General features: G+C 46.4%; 1 protein-coding gene across 2 annotated transcripts in view; it reads left to right on the top strand.

The window, feature by feature from the left end:
- The window catches only part of ANKRD10 (ankyrin repeat domain 10), a gene marked incomplete at both ends in the record, with an annotated part of 29,225 nt that extends 16,631 nt beyond the window's left edge, over positions 1 to 12,594 (top strand). The window contains 3 exons of one of the 2 annotated variants that reach the window (XM_080689818.1): positions 841 to 1,076; positions 8,981 to 9,076; positions 12,119 to 12,594. In XM_080689818.1, coding sequence (XP_080545944.1) covers positions 841 to 1,076; positions 8,981 to 9,076; positions 12,119 to 12,594 — 808 coding nt within the window. Of the gene's footprint in view, positions 1 to 822; positions 1,077 to 8,980; positions 9,077 to 12,118 lie in introns of both variants that reach the window. The other variant, XM_080689817.1, reaches the window with a different exon arrangement.
- Between the last annotated feature and the right edge of the window lie 1,184 nt (positions 12,595 to 13,778).

Below are 13,778 nucleotides of genomic sequence, written 5' to 3'. Positions count from 1 at the left end.
GGGTTGCTTTTACCGCCTCAGTTGAGCCCGGCATCCTCAGGTTGCAGGTTCAGCGACTCTCTTCCATGTCAGCTCCTCGCTTGTCTGAGTCCTAGTTATTTCAGAAGCCTGAGGGAGACCTTCGCTCCTTGGGTGTTGTCAGCCAGGTGAAATGTTGGTGACTTGAGTGGTAGCCGCCTGGCCAGGGGGCGGAGTCCCCGGGAGCGTGGTGAGGCTTTCTTAAAGGAAAGCCCACTCGTGCTAGGATGCCAGCATTCTGGAAGCTTTGCCAGCGAGGTGAAATAAACAGGCCTGAGTCTGTAGATGTAGAGTCTGATGGGAACTCACTTTCACATCAGGATTTCCTTCTAAACTTCCACTGACAGTGTCACACACCAGCGTAAAATGGGACTTGTTGCTAAACTGCAGCCTTGTTCTCAGGGCCAGTTGCTGCGATGCCATGGACAATTGTAGGACTTGTTTGTTTGCTCTGATTCTACAAAGCTAAAGGATGGGTGGTTAAAGCAAGTGCAGATAACGTAGCGTTCAGCTTCAGGTCGAGTCTGAAGTTAGCCTAAGTTTAGATTCTTCAGACTGATGTGATTTTGCAAAGTTAAATAGGAATATAGCTTTTAAAGTTTAGTATATTGATTTTTTTTAAATTACTACTCCCAAATCTTGCTTAGAAATCAATGTGTATAAGAAAAGTTAGTGACAGAGCTAGGATGATTGACTGCTTTAGTGAAGATTTGATATAAATTTGTTGGCTTTCATATCACCTTCAGATAGATAGATAGTTCAGCAGGAGAGACCAAGCGCGAGTGCTAATGGGGTGTAATTCAGTATTTTTGTGTTACGCAGCCTGAGAAATGCCAGCGGCCTGACGGCGGCAGACATTGCGCAGACCCAGGGCTTCCAGGACTGCACCCGGTTTCTCTTGAGCCTCCAGAATTGTCAGCTGGACCGCTTTTGTCATGATGGCGCCTTGAGTGGGGGCCACGAGAACGGACTTCCCAGTTGCATTAGTGTGGGAGCAAATCGAAAGAGATGCTTGGAAGACTCGGAATCCTTGGGCGTGAAGAAAGCTAGAACTGGAGGTGAGGCCCTGGCGTGGGAGATGCGCCCTGGAGCAGGTGGGTGTGCCTGAAGGTGGAGACCTGGCCTGCATGGCCGCTGTGAAGGTGGGCCTGTCGTAAAAGGACAGGATGGGTGGGCATGTCGCTTCCAAGTACCCGTGTTTTCTGCCATGAATCAGGAGGGTGCTTTTCATTTGTTGTATCTGCTCAAAATATAATTATTAAAAGAAATCTGCCACTGTGCCTGATTTTTCTTTTTGTTTGTTTCTTGCAAACGTTTCTGAGCTTACAAAAAAACATCAAAGGTCTGGCAGAAAAACGTCCTTTCAGAAGGTTACTGTTTTCTGTAGTCTCACCACTGGCTTGGGGGGATGCGCCCTCAGCTAGTTCCCATGCGCGGCCTTGTAATGTGAGTTTGTCAGTTTGATGTGGAATTAAGTCTCCAAGGTGGGTTATTTTAAGTGTTACCCTCCCTCCTCCTCTGTGGTATACGTTACTGAGGTTGGTCTCAAAACTGCCCTCCTCCTGTCTCGGCCTCCCAAGTACTGGAGTACGAGCAGTGCCACCATGCGTGGCTTTCCCCGTCCCCCATTTAAGACAGCGTCTCGGTTTCTGAGTTTGCATGGCAGACGTCGATCTTCATGTTGCAAAGCCTTCCTTTCGTAGAGGAGTAGCTGCACATGGAATGCTGTGACCAGAGGCGTCTGTGATGGCTGGCAGCAGTGGGCATGGCAGGAAGGCAGGTGAGCTTGGAGCCATCCTTTGAGGCTAGCACCTCGCCTGAGACCCGCCGAGGACGAGGATGCAGAGGACGCCAGTGAGCATCCTCTAACCGCTGCGGGCGGGGCGGCATCCTCTGTCCTCCAAGGCTTCAGCAAACGCCAAGGAGGTGCCGCTAACTTCTCCCCTGTTCCAGTCTCATCTCTTTAGATTATCAAAATGAAGATTTTTGTAGTTTATGGCCTGATTCTAGAAAGGCTATAAAAGTCATGAACGTGACGTATGGTGGGTGTAGATTCCAGAAGGTGATGTTAGTGTGAAACATTGTTCAGCATTGTCATTTACGTGGACCATGTTCCTGGATATTTTAAAAATATATTTTAAAGGAGGTCTTTTTTGTTTTTTTGGACTGGGGATCGAACCCAGGGTGGTGCACTTGCCTGGCAAGTGCTTTGCCACTGAGGTACATCCCAGCCCTATTTTAAAGGCCCCTTAAGAGGATCTGTCTTTGAAAGAATTCTTTGCAGTCTCTCTTGATCTGCGGTTAGTATTGTGAAGTGTCGGCCTTGTGCCCTGAGGCATCGGCTCTACATGTCCATGTGTACCCTTGTAAAATCATTCCTGCTGCCCGCTATGGTGGCACACCCTGTACATCCCATACTTGGGAGGCTGAGAAAGCAGGATCACAGGCTTGCAGCCAGTCTCAGCTATCTGTCAAGACCCCCTTTGAAAACAAAAATGAATAAATACAGAGGGCAAGGGACATGGCTCAGAGGTAGGACTCCCTGGGTTCAATCCCAGGACCACCAGAAAAAAGCTTTGTGCTTTGTCCCCTCATTGCTCATAAGTCTTAAATTCTATTCAGTGTTTTTGGGTTTTTTTTTTTTTTTAAAGATAACACTTGCTGGGCGTTGTGGCATACGCTTGTAATCCCCATGCTTAGGAGGCTGAGACAGGAGGATCGCACAGGTTCAAATAAAGTATTAAACAGGTCTGAGAATATAGCGTAGGGGTAGAAAAGCCCCTGGGTTCCACCCCCAGTGCCACACACACAAAAAAAAAAAAAAACCAAAAGATAACACTTAACATTCAATTGGATTAAGAAATTCCAGGACTAGGGGATTTTTTTTATACTTTTCCAAACTAGTCTCTCTAAGTTTTTAATGTAAGTTGAGTTGATCAGTGCCTTGTTGCTAAGTACCCTGAAACCTATGTCCAAGGATTCCTAGTTTGTTGACTTTATCACCAATAAGGGACCAGTTAGCATAGGACTGATGCTCGGTGGGATTACTTTCCTCAGATGAGGTTTCACGTTAGCTGACCAGTGGGTAGAAGTCCATTGTGCACATTAAACTCACCGTACCGACTTCCTGAGGCCGCGGGGGCTAATTGAGAACCAGCGGTGGTTTGCAGGTGCTCATCACAGAGACTTTCAGTGCGTGTGAGGCTGGGTGGTGCTCTGCCTCGCCAGGGAGTCTTTAAGCCACGCTGCGCGGTACTTCAGAGCTGTTGAGTGGTGCCCCTCGCTGCCCGCTCACTCCCCTTCAGTGCCTCGCTGCCAAGACCTCTTCCTAGTGCAGTCCGCATACAGATGTGTGTCAGAATGCAGTCCTCAACTGGGGCACATGGGGAAGTTCTTGATTTAGTAGATATATAATTATTTCCATTCTTTGAACAGTTTTTTCTTTTGGTCCTGGAGATTGAAACTTAGGAGCATTCTACCTACAAGCTACATCCTCAACCCTTTTATTTTGAAACAGTGTCTCACTGAATTGCTAAGGCCTGCCTAGCACCGACCTTCCTCCATGTACTAGAATTATAGGTGTGAGCCATAGCACCAGCTTTCATTGTAATTTTCTAGCATTTTGTTTTGATTTGCAGTTTAAATGTCTGTGAGCTTGCCAGGCATGGTAGTACACCCTTGTAGTACACCCAGGACTTGAGAGGCTAAGACGAGGATTGCAAGTTCGTGGCCAGCCTCAGCTACTTAGTGAAGCCCTCCGCAACTTAGTGAGACCCTTTTTTAAAATAAAGAATGAAAATTAGGGCTGGGGATGTGGGTCAGAGGTAGAATGCTCCTGGGTTCAATCCCTAGTACCCCCCCCACACACACAAATGTCTATGAGCTTAAGTTTTGCACAATCAGCTGCTCATTTTGTTTGTTTAGTGCTTTCTCAGGCCCAAGTAAATATTTTATTCCCTCATGTAACATGCATATAAATTATTTTTAAAAATATAGCTTCACATATGAAAACATTTAAAGACTCACGGGAATTTTTTCTTCTCTTTTCTTGTAGTGCTGGGGATTGCACCCAGGGGCATTCTACCTCTGAGGTACGCCCCAGCCCTATTTTTTATTCTTTATTTTTGAAACAAGGTCTCACTAAGTTATGGGTGGCTTCGCTAAGTAGAAGTTTCTGAGATAGCTTTGTTATGTTAGTTTATTCTGTCTTTCTAGAATTGAGGGTTTACATATAAAGATTTTTATGTGAAATTTAGTCATAAAAGTCATGCTTAATAGAAATGTTTCTGGCCAAGCCAGCTCTTGATGGTTGTTAGATGCTCTCTTTAGCTGCTGCTTTCACTGTGGGAGTGAGGCTCACAGTTACCCACTCTTCCTACAGAATGTAGAATCTGCCTTTGTGGAACCACTGTCAGGTATTAAATCAGTTGGAGCAATTTTCCCTTAGAAATCAAATTTATATAAAATGTCAAATGAATAATATTGACTAGGCCTTTTGCATTAAAGAAATGAATTTAAAGCAACATACTAGAAAAATTCATACTTTTAAAATATCTGTAAAAAAATTCACATCAGTATCAGAATGCAGTACAGTCAGGATATACATATAATTGAGATATGGACATACAAACTCTGGAGGGTAGAATAAAATCTGAAGTTCTAGCTGGGCGTGGTAGCACACACTTGTAATCCCGGTATTTGGGAGGCTGAGACTGGAGGATCACAGTTCACGGACAGGTCAAATGCCCGTGGGTTCCATTCCTAGACCCACCAAAAAAAATCTGAATTCCTCACACAGCTGGTGGGAGAAGTGCTTGGGTATAACGTTTGCCCAGCATGGGGCCCGTCCACTTGGGCTGATATAAGTGAGCCTGTTCCATCATTTGGCTCAACATGCCATGGTGGATAAACTTCAGGTAGGTACACTGCCGCTGTACCTGCTGTGTCGAAATTGAGTTAGGTTCGTGTTATAGGCTGTCCAGGAATAAACAGCTCACTGCGCTGTTTCTGTATGTAGTCCTTAGAAACCATTGGCGTGCTTCTCCACTCAGCTTGAGATCCACCCTACCCCCTTCCCCAGCTCACCTGGATGTAGATGAGGGCAATCCTGAGCCTCGCCTGGGTTCGTTGGGAAAGTCGGCCATTACAGCCCATGGAACTGGTGCCTGCAGCTTTGGTTGCAGGGAAGGGAGCATCAGCCCCCTGGAGCATGGGCAGTTTGCCTTGGAGTATGGAGTGGTATGCCTGCCTTCAAAGCTAAACTATGGCCAGTGTGTTTTCAGGCGTGGCCAGCCTTCCGGGTCGGTTAGAGTGACCTGCCAGTCCACGCCATCACACCTGGTTAGCGCTCGGGTATGACCCGCATTGGCATCCTGCACGGCCATTTGCGGCACTGCACTTCCGCGGTGCAGCCGGCAGCCTGGCTTTAAACTGGTGGCACTCATCTGGACTTCCCAACTCTTGGCCCTAACTCATTTGGGCAGGCGTGGTCCTGCTAGAGCTGGCTTGTTTGATCCAAGCCCTCTGGGTTTGTATGGAAGTGCAATGGCAGGCAGGTGCATGGACCTAGGCACAGGCTCGGGAGCATCTCCTGGCCCCAGGGCAAGAGCCCGGGCTTTCTCTGTGGGAGGGGAGGCTGGAAAGCTTGGCCCAACCCAGGAAGGTTTTGTCCTGAGCACGCATTGCCTCACAGATGCCTGCTCTGGACATCAAAAGGTGAGAGCACCTTTACGAGTGATCTTACCGCATGTTTTTCTAGAGATGACCCGCCATTTTTCCTTTAACGGAAAGTCAGGGAAGATGGAAAATAAAATGCTTTCTTCTCAAAGCATGAGTAAAAACCAGTCACTTTGAAGGTGGCTCTGTGAGATGTCCCCAGGGCCACCCGTGTAAACACAGCAGGGCATGTTGAAGGGCCCCTTCAGCAACAACCGTGGGTGTGGGCCACTGGTGTCCTGGCGTGTGAGGGTGAGAGGAAACAGGTCAGTCTAGACTTTTTGGGATTTTGAAAGGCCAACTTCATTTCATGGCCTGTAACATAAAATTTTAAAAAATAATTCCGTGTTTGAGCACCTGACAGGTACTACCAGTAAAGAGTGGGAGAGAGCCAAGCCGTGGTGGCACATGCCTTTGTAAACCCAGTCCTTTGGAGACTGAGACAGGATCAAAGGTTCAAGGACAGCCTCAGTGACAGAGACTCTGAGCAGCCTAGGAGACCCTATTTGAAAACCAAAGGGCTAAGGGTGTGGAATGTCCCTCTGTTCAATTCCCAGACCATAAAAGAAAGAGGAAGCAGGCGTAGGCCTGCGGATGTGTTCTCTGGGTTCTGGACAGGTTAGGACAGCACCCTGGAGACCTGAAGGAGTGTGGGCCTGCCTCCCACATCAGGGACCCCTGCTTGCTGCAGTCTGACATCCATCCCTTTCCCCTCGTATAGGAGTGGGGCAGCGCCAGGGTTCCGCACAGTCCCTAATTGTCAGTCGGCCTTTCTGGGCCTCACTCCCAGCTGTCTTTAGTTTGTCTCTAGGCATTCCCCTAGTGCTGGGGTCCTCTGCTTCTGGTGGCATAACAGGCCTCAGGGCAGCTAGTGGTTCTTCCAGTTATTCTTAGTTTTTTCTTCGTGGTTCTATTTCCCCCCCCCTGGCTAGCAAGTGGGCTTTGTTCCTGGGTCTGAGTACTGTTCTGGACACGGGGTTTAGGAAACCTTGTTGCCAGGGGTGTTTTTGGTTGGTTGGAACTAGAGATTGAACCCAGGAGCATCTACCTTCCAGCTACACCCATTGCTGAGGCTGTCCTCGAAACTGCCATCTTCCGTTTTGGCCTTTCAAACACTGGGGTTTCAGGCATGCACCACCACATCTGACTCTGGGGGAGGCTTTGTGGGTTTTCTTTTTTGTTTTTGGCTTCACATCTTAGGGTTTTGTAGACCACCCTTTTAGAAACATGAAATTGCAAAGGTAATCTCTAGTTGCCTCAACACGGGAACTCTGGCGTTTCAGTCGCAACAGGACGGTATGCACGTAGGTACTAAAAGGCCTGCACGTGTTTCTAGTGCTGTGCAGAGATCGGTGCTACGCATTGTGAGGAGACCTGCTGTCCCACGCACACCCAGGCGACTGCCCCACCACTCCCCAACTTTTGTTTTAAAGCCACCCTGTTCAGCACTGATTTTTGGAAAGTGAGTTTGGTAGTGAAGGCTAGGACCTGCCTACGGCTGGCTGGTTTGGTGCCTGTGGAGGTTAAAAGCCTTGGGTGGATAAGATGGTTTGCCTCTGGCTTCAAAGCAACTGCATTCTACTTCATACATGTGGGGACTTCTACTGTATCCCCAGCTATGTGAAGCACACTATTGTGGTTTAGAACTTGGGTGTCCCATTCTGTACATTAACTTCTGGGGAGTAATCTGAAACTGCAAAGTTTAATTTTATTTTTTTATTAATTTTGCAGTACTGGGGGTGGAACCCAGGGGCACTCTACCTCTAGGTTACATCCTCAGCCCTATTTTTTATTCTTTATTTTGAAACAGGGTCTCACTGAGTTGCAAGGGGCCTCCCTAAGTTGTGGAGTCTGGCCAAGAACCACAATCCTCCTGTCTCAACCTCCCAAATGCTGGAATTACAAGCATGCACCACCACACCTGGCTCAGAAATAATTTGGAAAAATGAAGCCACGCATGTGGGGGAGATAGGGATTATATCACATGTAGCCATGCAATAAGTTAAAGATTCTTTTGAAATTAACTCACTTGGGGTCCATTCCATGCTAAATGGATAAAACAAGGTGTGACTGATTTTTAGAAATATTTTTGGATGAAAAAAGAATTCTTACTAACATTAGAACCTCTCCATCAAGTGGGAGTGGCCTCCTGAGAGAACAAGGGTTACCAGGGTCCAGGGCGGGTGCCTGTGCAGACCATGCTAACGAGGCGTGAATGTGAGTGGTCACTGTCTTGGTGAGCAGTGTGTGTGGCCCCAACTCCAGCTCTCTTGGAGCGCCGTTGGTTTAGTGTGTGATTTCTCTGTTTTGAATCCAAACCCCATGGGGTGGCGTTCACCATCTCAGCCTTCCTGTTACTTTTTGTTAGTGAAATTAGTGGATTTTCCAAAACCTCAATCTTGTTTTAAAGGTTTTGTGTTACTTAAGAATTGTGTAAGCCAGGCGTGGTGGCGCAGACTTGTAATCCCAGTCATTGGGAGGCTGAGACAGGAGGATCGAATGTTCAAGGACAGCCTCAGCAAGTAGGGAGACTCATCAACCTAGCAAGACCCTGTTTCAAAATAAAATAGGTAGGAATGTGTGTATGTAGTCAGAGGTAGAATGCCCCTGGGTTCAATCCCCAGTACATTACACACAAAATTGTCCAGCAGGGCATAGTGGCACGCACCTGTTATCCAGTACTTAGGAGGCTGAGACAAGAGGACCACAGGTTTAAGACCGGCCTCATCAACCTAATGAGAGCCTATTTCAAAAACCAAAAATGGGCGTGGTGTCACATGCCTGTAATCCCAGTACTTGATAGGCTGAGACAGGAGGATTGCAGATTCAAGAACAGCCTTAGCATTTAGTGAGACACTCATCAACCTAGCAAGACCTTGTTTCAAAATAAAAAAAAAAAAAAATAGAGCTCAAGTGTAGCTCAGAGATAGAATTCCTCTGGGTTCAATACCCATTACTAAAAAAGGAATAAAAATAGTCTGGAGCTATAGCTCAGAGGTAGGATGCCCAGGGGTGAAACACAAACACACACACACACACACACACACACACACACACACACAGTCTACAGTCTTAAGTCTTTCTTTAGAAAAACACTTGCTGAATTTGGGGGAAAATGTTTAGAATTATTTCTAGTAACATAACCTTTGTATTTTCTAAACAGCAGCCTTAACATTAGAAAGGACTGAAAAGTGTCTTAGTTTTCTTGTATGTTCGAAGGAGTCTGATGCCACTGTTTTCTGTGCAGCTCCAAGCCTGGATTACGCCATGCCACTAGTAAACGGCGAGACAGAAGACGACGCTGACAAAATGCACATTGATAGAGAGTTTGCTGCTGTAACAGGTGGGAGTGGACAGTTTCCTGTTAGCTGCAACAACAGCTCAATGGTTGAAGACACCAAACAACAGGAGAGTGGTTCTGTTGGACCAAAAGAAATAGAAATATATACTGTTTCGGCAATGCAGACCCCTTGTCGTTGCAAGAATCAGTATGCGTATTATTTCTAACATAAGTTTCTCTTAAACAATTTTGCACTTTGTTGTCCAGTTTCTTTAAAAACTGTTAAACCATAATTTGCGAGTATTGGGCAAGTTTGTAGGTACTAGGACAAGTGTTTGGGTGCATTCTGTGGATATGAGAAATCTAAGTGCAATCTTCATGTTTTGATCTGCAACTCTTGTTTAATGTGCCTTATTTTTAATAAGGTTTGCAGTTTTAAGTTTCTGACATGACCCTGGGCTGGCCATAGCAAGCGTGCTTTTGCTAGAACCATCAGGCCATGCGCAGCTGGACAGCTCACAGGAGCGCCAGCACGGTGGATGCCCAGGCTGTGGCTTGCGGCCGCTCACGCCAGCACGGGCCTCTGACCTGCACTCTTGGTTGCTTTGGTGTCCGGCACTCCTCTAGGTCTGTGTGCTGAGCCTCGTTTGGCAGGACATTTGGTATGTTAAAATGTTTAGCATATGTAAGTGGTTAATAGTCACATTTTCCATTTCTTAAAAGCCAAAAGGCTCAATTTCCAACGCTTAGGATGTCTAAAAAGCTTTATTTACCTAATGCTTTTTTCTACCATTCTTTTATTGAAATGACCACAAAAACATTATAACCTTTCTCATGGCACGTTAATCTGTTTAGAAATACTCACTTTTAAAAAAGGTTTTACTATTAAATCTTTATGCTAAATTCTTCATTGGGAATAAGAGGTCAAACAACATATATTTTGATTGCCAGACCCATAGGAAAATACCATTTCTGTTCACTGCAATGGAAGGAAATGTGTCTGTCTTTATAGAAGCTATAGAATTGTATGGATAGTGTTTTTTTACCAAATAATTGAATGAAACGGGTAGATTTGCCATGGGCATTTGGTCATAGTATGTTTTAAATAACAGGTTTTCTGAAGTCGGGCCTTTTGACCTTGGCTAAACGTACAAAACTCAAAGCCCACCTTAAAGAAAAGCACGCTGCTCTGTGCTCTTGAATAGGCAGGCAAACCCCTTCCTGCTCACATGCTACTTGAGGCCCAGCCCGGACGTCAGGTGCCAAGCAGGCCTCCCCCTGCCTTCCAGCGCAGCCTCCTAACACCGTCTGACTCAGAAGCAGGGCACGTCCCCAGGGTTCCGCACGTTTATGCAAAGCTGCACTCCATGGCCCTGAAGTTTTGCAGGAACTGCTGCCTCTGTCCATGCTCTTTAGTCTGGCGGAGTTATTCTCAGGAAGTCAGGCTGGTTTTCCCTAAAGTACTTCCAGAAATCTTTGGAATTGCTCTTTGTTCAAGGAAAAGCTGTTCAGTGGCACCTTCAGGTCTTGAACACCTTCGTTCGAGGCCTGGCCAGGGCGGATGGGGCGCTCCTCTGGGGCTGGCAGGACGTGGGCAGGCTGAGTCCTCGGCTCTGCCCCGGCTGTCCTCAGTGCCACCTGTGCTGCCGCTGCTGGGAGCAGCTGTGGAGAGCCGGTGAGTGAGGGGGAAGGGAATTGCGCCAGAGAGCCGTGTCCGAGCCAGCCGAGTGCCGGGCTGTCGTGGTGAGGCTCCAAGCGCCCACCGTTCTGGTGCTCCGCTCTGTCAGATTGCTCAGGACAAGAAAGTCATGCAGTTCCTTGAGCTTGAGATTAAGTAAGAAAACTCAGCTGGGCCCTGAGGAGAAATTCTGCTGATACTTCATTTCTGTAAAAGAAATAAATCACACACAATGTACATTGCTAACTGTTAGGTTGCCAACTTGAAAAAACCCATTATTCCTAAAGAAATTATTAAGCGATGATTGTTGCTTAAGTTGCCAAAAAAGAAAAGTGATTGTGGAATGTTTAGGAGGTGTTTTATTCACATTCTTTTGTACCAAGAAAGGAAGACGGGACACACAGACCTGTCAGTTTCCTGGGCAGAGTCCCTCAGTGCACTCCGAGGGTACGTGGAGGTCTCCAGAATGTGTCTTGTTCTACACGTTAGCAGAACGAGCTCTTCTGTCCCATGCCTCACTTTGATACCCAGAACATTAAGACAATTATTATTAACAAGAGGTAATTTTAGATCAAACTCTGTATTCTATGTGTCTCTGTGAATGTGCACTCTTGAATTCCAGTATACAGAAAAATAACTTGTAATTGCCAGTCTCCCCCGTGCTGAGTCATTTGTGGTGGACTTTTCCCAGAGGACATGTCCCTCTTGATGGATATTTTTATATGCGAATTGAACTGTCAACATTTTTTCCAGCATAAGTTATTTTTGAAAGTAGGTTTACAATGAAACCTGGGCTCTCAGCAGTCATTTTCATTGCTGGGCTCAGAAAAAAATTCAGAGCTCAGCCCCAGATCACGCACTGGAGTCCCTGGTGCTCGCAGGCTTTGCTGTAGCCATGGTCGGTATTGCGTGGTGTACTGCAGAGGTATCACTGAGAAAGAGCAGTCCTTCTGAGGTCCCTGTTGTGAGGACAGAACCCTTGTCCCGTGCAATTTCTGTGTACGGTTGCAGCTTCCTTAATCCATCTGTTCAACTCTTTAATTTCCTTAAGAAACTGAGCAATTTGAAAATTTTACATGCATCTCCCATGGATGTTTTCAGGGGAGTTTTCTGACGGCCTTTCCATACTGCCGGTGTTTTCCATGTGGTATGTTTGTTAGCTTATGTTTTATATTTGACTGCCCAGTCCTACAGAAATGCCTCTATCCTGCCTGGCCAGGCAAGTTCCACTATTGTGTTTCATTGTAGATCTACCCATGCACATTTAAAAACAAAACTTTGGGAAAGGAACAGGGTTGTTTAACAGAAAAAAAAAAAAGCAATGGAAAAGAAACTAGATTTTTAAAATTGTGAAGCAGTGAAGCATTTTACAGTTTCTCCTCCCTGTTGCTTGTGAATTTTGGTGACAGGTGTATTTCTTAATGCAGATATGAAACACAGTAGCTCCGTATCGAATACATTGACAAATGGATGTGTCGTCAATGGACATTTGGACTTCCCCTGCACGACCCAGCTCAATGGGATGGAAAGCAGGAATGGCCCGTGCGTAACAGAGCCTAATGGCATTATAAATGGATTAGTTCTGGGACGGCCCTTCCCCAACGGCCAGGGGTCTGGCTGTGTTAATGGGACTGAGGAGCCCGAAAAGACGATGAGTGCTAGCCCTGAGATGTGCGGTTCTCTGCACCTGAACGGGAGCCCGAGCAGCTGCGTGGCCAGCAGGCCCTCCTGGGTGGAGGACGTGGTGGGGGGCCTGCAGTATGGACACTACCACGGGTTTGGGGACACTGCGGAGAGCATCCCCGAGCTGAGCAGTGTGGTGGAGCACTCCAGCTGTGTGCAGCTGGAGCAGCGCTACGACAGCGCCGTCCTGGGCACCATGCACCTGCACCCCAGCTCCTGAGGACGCGCCGGCCGGCCGGCCCGCCCACAGCAGCTCCGCTGGATAGCCTGGCCACCTGAGCTCTGCAGCAGCAGGTGTCCAGTGAGGAGTGCCCACGAGGGCTTGATGCTCGAGTGGGGCGTCCCCGTGTGCGCGCACCCTTCTGTCAGGGCACTCGGGCTTCAGCTTTTCTGACCCAGTGTCAGTTGTCTTTAATACTGTCACAGGAGTTGCCGTTTTGCTTGTAACTCATACCTGGGCAAGATAGGTTGGCACGTTGGGCAGTAATGAGGTGTTACCCTTTGCACGTGGCACCGTTTTTCAAAGCTTGCTTATTTCTTGGAGAACTTGTGACAGCACAGCTACTTCCCTATGCAAGGCCCAGCTTTACAAAAATCTCTTGCGGTGATTTGTAAGGAGAAAAGAACATTTGTCTTTTTCAATGTCTTTTCATTAAAATTTGCTACTCGCCAGACGGCAAAGGTTTCAGTTTTCAACACAGTGGTTTGGGGTATGAGTGGTGCCCTGTTAAATGAAGTAGACTGGGTTCCACTACGAACAAGCTCGGCTGGGGTGAATTCTGATTTTTCTGTGTTCTTACTCCACATTTCCTACTTGGTCTCTAGAATTTTTACTACAGATAATGGTTTTCTTTATACGTAGTGGAAGTTACTCTTCATAAGAACTGTCAGGTCAAAGTATTTAACTATTTTATCTTTTAGTTTTTTTGGGTTTTCTGCTTTAAAATATATATACCACTGTATATCTAGTTAATAGAATTTTGAATCTCTTAATAAAACTGAATTAAGTTTATGGTTTTATAGAAATTAGCTTTTGTTTAGGTAACTAGTGGTTACACTGTGCAGATAATGTAATGAGTTTTTACTTTTCCGATTTTTGTAATATCTATTGGTGCGGTTAGAGAAAATGTACGGAAAAAACAACGTTCAAAGTGTGTTACTAACATTTTATTTCAGAACTGTTCTTTACAAATTGAATAAAAAACACAATCCGTTCGTTGCTGTGTGGTTTCTCTCCAGGGATGGGGTATAGTGTCAGGGGGAGGAGTGGAAGGGAGGTAGAAATTTGGCTTTACATTTTATTTTACCTGTAAGGTTTTATTTTATTCTCTTCCACCATCCAGTGTTTTAAAAGCACTGTTGATTTGTTAGCGTAGTCTAGTTTTATGGGCACGTTGTCTTACT

This window comes from Muscardinus avellanarius (assembly GCF_963383645.1).
Source record: "Muscardinus avellanarius genome assembly, chromosome: 2".
In the NCBI taxonomy this organism is placed as follows: Eukaryota; Metazoa; Chordata; class Mammalia; order Rodentia; family Gliridae; genus Muscardinus; species Muscardinus avellanarius.
This window is presented reverse-complemented; position numbering and strand designations above follow the sequence as displayed.